Source organism: Frankliniella occidentalis, unplaced genomic scaffold (genome assembly GCF_000697945.3).
Source record: "Frankliniella occidentalis isolate FOCC.00 unplaced genomic scaffold, Focc_3.1 Scaffold4728, whole genome shotgun sequence".
NCBI classification, from domain to species: Eukaryota; Metazoa; Arthropoda; class Insecta; order Thysanoptera; family Thripidae; genus Frankliniella; species Frankliniella occidentalis.
In genome coordinates this window covers 1-5,386 of record NW_026271774.1, presented here as the reverse complement: position 1 = coordinate 5,386, position 5,386 = coordinate 1, and the positions used below count along the sequence as shown (strand labels likewise).

The 5,386-nt window shown below is 55.5% G+C and overlaps 1 protein-coding gene across 2 annotated transcripts; it reads right to left on the bottom strand.

The window, feature by feature from the left end:
* Positions 1-18: 18 nt before the first annotated feature.
* Positions 19-5,076, bottom strand: LOC113210171 (annexin B9). Of its 2 annotated transcripts, none has more exons than XM_052276857.1 (6): positions 4,908-5,076; positions 3,591-3,767; positions 2,454-2,658; positions 1,290-1,369; positions 1,089-1,161; positions 19-825 (listed from the first exon to the last, which is right to left on the bottom strand). In XM_052276857.1, the coding sequence occupies exons 1-6, from the start codon at positions 4,929-4,931 to the stop codon at positions 419-421; spliced, it is 966 nt and encodes a 321-aa protein (XP_052132817.1). In that variant the 5' UTR covers positions 4,932-5,076; the 3' UTR covers positions 19-418. The 2 variants fall into 2 exon arrangements, with proteins under 2 accessions (XP_052132817.1, XP_052132818.1); XM_052276858.1 differs by lacking the exon at positions 2,454-2,658 and adding an exon at positions 2,182-2,386.
* Positions 5,077-5,386: the final 310 nt, after the last annotated feature.

The window sequence follows — 5,386 nt, the reverse complement described above, 5'->3', positions numbered from 1 at the left end:
ACAAACAAGTACTTAACCAATCATAAAATTGTGCCACCTTAGTGTCCTGAAAATTATTTAAACATAAAACGTTGATCGGTATGAAAGATAAAAGTCAGATTTTGTATAAATTAAAATTGACACACCTCCCAACAGTTAACTTTCTGCACTAAATAAATAAGACCAGAGACCAGTACGTATGGGGCAAAGATTTTCACATAGCAAAAAAGGAAATGGAATGAAGTCTCTTGGATACAGGTACATTTAATGCACTAGCCAAATCTGATAAGTGCGGGGTAGCAAAACCACGAGAAGCAAAACTCCAGAAACAGATCCCCAATTAAGTGCCCCGATAGTTTCTATTCTTAAAGCTTTTCAACCCCCTAATCCATCCACCCATCCCCATGGGAGGTGCAAAGAGAAAGGAAATCATCATCATCTACGCCACAAGCGTGATGAGGAGCTTCTTGTAATCGCCAGAGCAGTCGGACTCGATGCGGTCCTCCAGGGCCTTGTCGTACAGGCGCATGTAGGCCTCCTTGACGTCGCCCAGGTCGATCTCGGAGCGGGCGACGATGATACGGATCAAGGTGCGGTCGTTGGTGCCGGCCCCGGCCATGGCGTCGTGCAGGCGCTCGGCGAAGTAGGCGGTCTTGTCCTTGACGCACTTGACGATGGAGAGGAAGCCGTCCTCCATGGAGCCGGCGAACTCGCGCTTGATGGCCTTCTCGATGTCGTGGTCGGCCAGCCGCTCGTACTCCTTGAACACCTGGCGCAGGTGCGCGTAGCTGCGCGAGACCAGGATCATGTTGAACGTGGACTCGTCGGTGCCCCACTGGTTCTCGCCTGGCGCAACAAAAACAAACAAAACGGCTCGATCAGTGTCCTGCGTACTAGGAATTTTAAATTTCCGAAAAAGTTTCAGAAAATTTTTTAAGTTTTGTTTTTAATTTTTCTGGGGATACTTGAACATATCATAAATTTCTAGGAAATATTAAGATTCCGAAAAAGAAAATCAGGCTTTAAAATCTCTAGTCCTGCGTCCCCGCTGTCCGCCCGGAGCGCTCCAGGGAAGTACCAGAGACCGGCGGCGCCGGCGGCACACTCACCGGCGTTGAGCAGAGCCTCCGCGTCGGCCAGGGCGGCGGCCGGGTCGATTTCAGCGTTCTCATCACGGTTCGCCTGACAACAAGAAGTGAAACAAGTTTTGCAGACACCTGGATTTTTGTTCTCTTTTCTTTTTTTCGCACTCGCAGCAGCGCTGCTGCGGTCGTGTTACGTTGGTGGCCGCAAAGGGGGATGAAACTTACGGTACACAGGGAGACCAGGAGCCTCTTGAAGTTGCCGGAGGTGTCACCTTTCAGGTCCTTCTCCAGCGACTTCTCGTACACTGCGGAGAAGGAAGTACATCGCGAAAGTGTTAGTTGGCGGGTCGGCAAGTTTTTGTAAGGGGCAGCAAAATAAGTCACGGCAGCAATGCGGGAATAAGTGGGGGGGGGGGGGTATGTTTTTCACACATACGTGCTGGGAAGGTGGAGAGGTAAGGTAAGGTAGAAGTATAAATAACAGGATAAAAGGAGAGGCGAACAAACAAAAGGAACACGAAACAGTAGCCATGCATTGGAGAGGCATATTAGAGGAATAATAGAGTGATGACATTCACTGCATAACACTGGAAAAGTGTCCCCCGTTCCCTTGCAATGCGCGAAGGTTTGCAGCGAATATTATACACGCCTCTATTCCTAGGAGGCGGGTGCAGACGCGCAGCAGAAACTATATACGTCTACCGTGCAAAATATGTGCCGGGTCATCTGATCAGACTACGACTGAAACAGCAGGTCGTCGTGAAACACGGAGCGCGGCCGCGCGGGCCTTCCCCCGCCCCGAGGTGGTGCGAAACTCGCGCGATTAGCAACGTTTAATAAGACATAAACGACAAAAAAGGCCAAATGACGTCAAAATTTAGTTGCTGTTACTTTTTTGACGTCATGCGACCATCATGTTGCATATGAGGAAGGGTTAAAGACTGCGAGATTAATTTGATTAGAAAGGCCGAAATTTCCGTTTCCCACCATAAAGAAAGGGTGAATTCGTTAGGACTAGAGTGAAACCACCATAGAGAGCACCACCGTCAGCGCAGCTACCATCAGTAAGCAAAGATGCTGGTATGGTGGTTGGGGATCAAAGAGACACGGGACTCACGATTCTGATAAGTGGCGGCCACCGCTTTGATGCCGTAGTTGCTGAGGGTGGCGAGCACCTCGACGAGGGCCTGCTCGTCGGTGCCCACGCCGGAAATGGCGCGGTGCAGCTCCTTGGCGTAAAACTCGGGCAACGAGGTCAGCAGGGCCACTATTACGTCCTCTAATATGCCGCCGAGCTCAGACTTGAGCTCCGATACGAGGTCCTAGGGGGCGGGCACACACGCACACACACACATGAGCACACACGTTTTTAAAATAGGCGACACTCACTGTTCTCGTACACCTGCGCCACCGTCCGGACGCCGTAGTTGCTGAGCGTGCAGAGCACCTCGACGAGCGCCTGCTCGTCCGTGCCGAGGCCGGAGATGGCGTGGTGCAGCTCGCTGGCGTAGTAGTTGGGCAGCGGCGTGAGCAGGGCCACCAGCGCCGTCTCGTAGTTGCCGCTAACCTCGCTCTTAATCTCCTTGATCAAGTCCTGTCGTCGGGCCGCACACGCAAGTCAAGAGAAGCACAACCAACACGCGGACCCGCTCGGCGCCTAGGAGGTAGGCCGCTTGTCCGACGCCGCGGTGCGGCGGGGAGGCCGGGCGGTCGCGCCCCGAGGGGCCCTTCACTAAAAATTGTGGCGTACACCGATTTCTGTTTCTTGATTTGTGATTTACTCTTGTTTTTTGTGATTGTAATTTTTCGTGATTTTTTCTGATTCTTCGTTAATTTGTGATTTTTTTTCGCGATTTTTTTCATGATTATTTTCATGATTTTTTCTAAGGGTGTACACTGATTTTTTTTGAGTGAAGGACCCCTCGGACGCGCCCGCCAGCAAGCCAGCTGCTGAAAGAGTCCCCGATCTACCAATCCGATGGGGCAGGGCGGGGCCCCGGCGAGGTCTAGGAGGCGGCGGCGGGGGCCTAGGTGGGCTGGGCGGGCCGTTAGAAAGGGGCACAGGTGAAGCCCGGCCCGCCCGGCCCCGGCCCGCGCAGCCCACACGCCCGCCCCCGCCATACCATGCCAGCGCAACGCGCCGCGCCATCAGAAGAACGGCTTGATTAGCAGATCCCACATAAAACCAACCGACGTTTTAATGCATCTGGGCAACTTTCACCACCACCGCCACGGTGGTGGAAAACGAGATTCGTCGACCCCAGCTGCTGCAACGACAGCCGTCGACGCGCAGCAGCTGCAGCGGGATGGCGGCGTCGTCGTCGTCGCGCCCATAGCGCCGCCGAGCGACAAAGCGCGCGACGGCAACGAAAAATCTAATGACGAAATCGCAGAAGCAGTGGTTGTTGGCGAGGCATCGCAAATCACATTTAGCCCACCGGACGGCAGCAGTGGCGGTGGCGCCGCCGCAACAACATCCTGCAGGCACGACGACGACGGCGACGCGGTGTAGTAGTAGTAACTCACCTTGCCGTACATGGTCTTGAACGCCTCCGCGATCTCCAGGCGCTGGACGATGGAGCGCCGCCCCAGGACGTCCGTGATGGCCTTCTCGTCCGTGCCGAAGCCCTTCATGGCGGCGCGGAGCGTCTCGGCGTCGGCCTGGGCGTCGAAGGGGTCGGCCGGGTACACGGTGGGGGTGCACTGCAAGGAGGGAGGGAAGAACAGTGGCGTCAGTCACGCCGTCACGCGTGTGGTGGTGGTGGCTTCGCTATAATGAATGACGTGACTATGTCCCCCACCAATACGTCATCGGTGACGGTGACTCATTTGACTCGCAGGCGAGTATGACGACGGCGCGGGACTACACACACCATTTGGTTAGTAGTACAGTCGCGACGGTAGTGCGAGCCTCTGACCCAGTATGTGAGTCAGCCGGCGCGTTCGCGGGGTGACCATTCAACGGCCTTGATAGAGATTCCCCAAATTATTTGGACTCTCGAAGTCGCCCACCCGGCCCGTTCCCCCGCGTGTCTTGTTTGGGTAGCAGGGAGTAGTAGTAGTAGTACCTCCGCCGCCACCCCCACGCCAAACGTTCGATAATGTTTGGCCTCCTGAAGCCCGTAGTAGACCCTGTAAAAGGTTTTCCGAAGGGGCAATAACTCCCTTTTGATGTGTACACATGATTCCCGAAATTCTTGATTCCCAGTGATTCCCATCCGCCTATTTTTAGTCCTCAGGTTTTCTACTGTTAGAAAACGCTTATTTTCACTAATTTGTACCAGTTCCACTAGTTTACCGCTTAGTTTAACGGATTTGTTGATTTTGATCAATTTTTATCCTGGTGATTCCCCGTCAGGTGTATACATGATTCCCGGAGTTCTTGCCCCCCTCGGTGTTTTCGTTTCTGGGGGAAGGCCACTGCGGGCGCTAAAAGGGCGGCGCCGGCCAACGCCCATGTTCGTGTTCGTGGTGCAGCAGAGGGTCCCGAGGGCCGCACAGGGCCGCGTGCAGGGCCAGCCCTGTCGCTCGATAGGGGACCCCCACAGGGCCCCCCAGGCCTCCCCCGAGGAGGGCCCCCCCCCAAGGCCGGCACGGCGCCAGAAGGGCCACACGGCAAACTTTGGGGAGGACGCCGCGAGCACCCGGCGCGCGCGGTGACGCCGTGTCGGCGTCGGCACTTGGACCGAGTAGACAGAGACGGGCAAACAACGAGATAGCGTTCGTTAGCAAGACGCGGTACTGCTACTACTACTACCTCGCGAACGAAGCGGAAGTGACAAACCGCCGAGCGCTTTTTCGAGAATTAATCCGTTGCTTCCTGGCGCAGCGCAGCAAACTTACCTGGGTGGGGTAGTAGGCGCTCATGGTCACGGCTGGGATGTCCTGGACGGGAAGTGCCTGCAAAACGGAGAAGCAGAAGGTGTCAAGTCCAGTCACCGACACTAGGGGGTAACTACTACTTCTTGCTGGCGCTGCTGGTGGGACTGAACTAGTAGCCGGACTGTGGGAGACTAGCCGGGCAGGCCGACTCCAGAGGGGCCTAAACCGAAACAGGGGGGCCGCGCCGCGGCACAAGAGAGGGGGGCGCATGGAGGCGGACGGGCAGAAAGACGGGAGAGAAGGGGCAGAGGAGGAGAGAATTCCATTCACCTGAAGTCATCGTCCGTCCCATCCCACCAGGACAGGGGCGCAAAGCAAGAGACCACGAGGAGCAGCAAAGCAGCAAACGAGAGAACAACGCGGAGAGTCAAAAGAGGAAGAGAGAGGGAGAGAGGACGCCAGAGGTGGGGGAAGCAGAAGAGTCATGAGAAGGGGCGGGG

Coding starts and splice junctions, on each gene's coding strand:
- LOC113210171 (XM_052276857.1), bottom strand. CDS start 4,931: ATGAGCGCCTACTACCCCACCCAG. Junction 3,768..4,907: donor GCGCCTACTACCCCACCCAG/GTAAGTTTGCTG, acceptor CCCTCCTTGCAG/TGCACCCCCACCGTGTACCC. Junction 1,162..1,289: donor TCCTGGTCTCCCTGTGTACC/GTAAGTTTCATC, acceptor TCTTGTTGTCAG/GCGAACCGTGATGAGAACGC.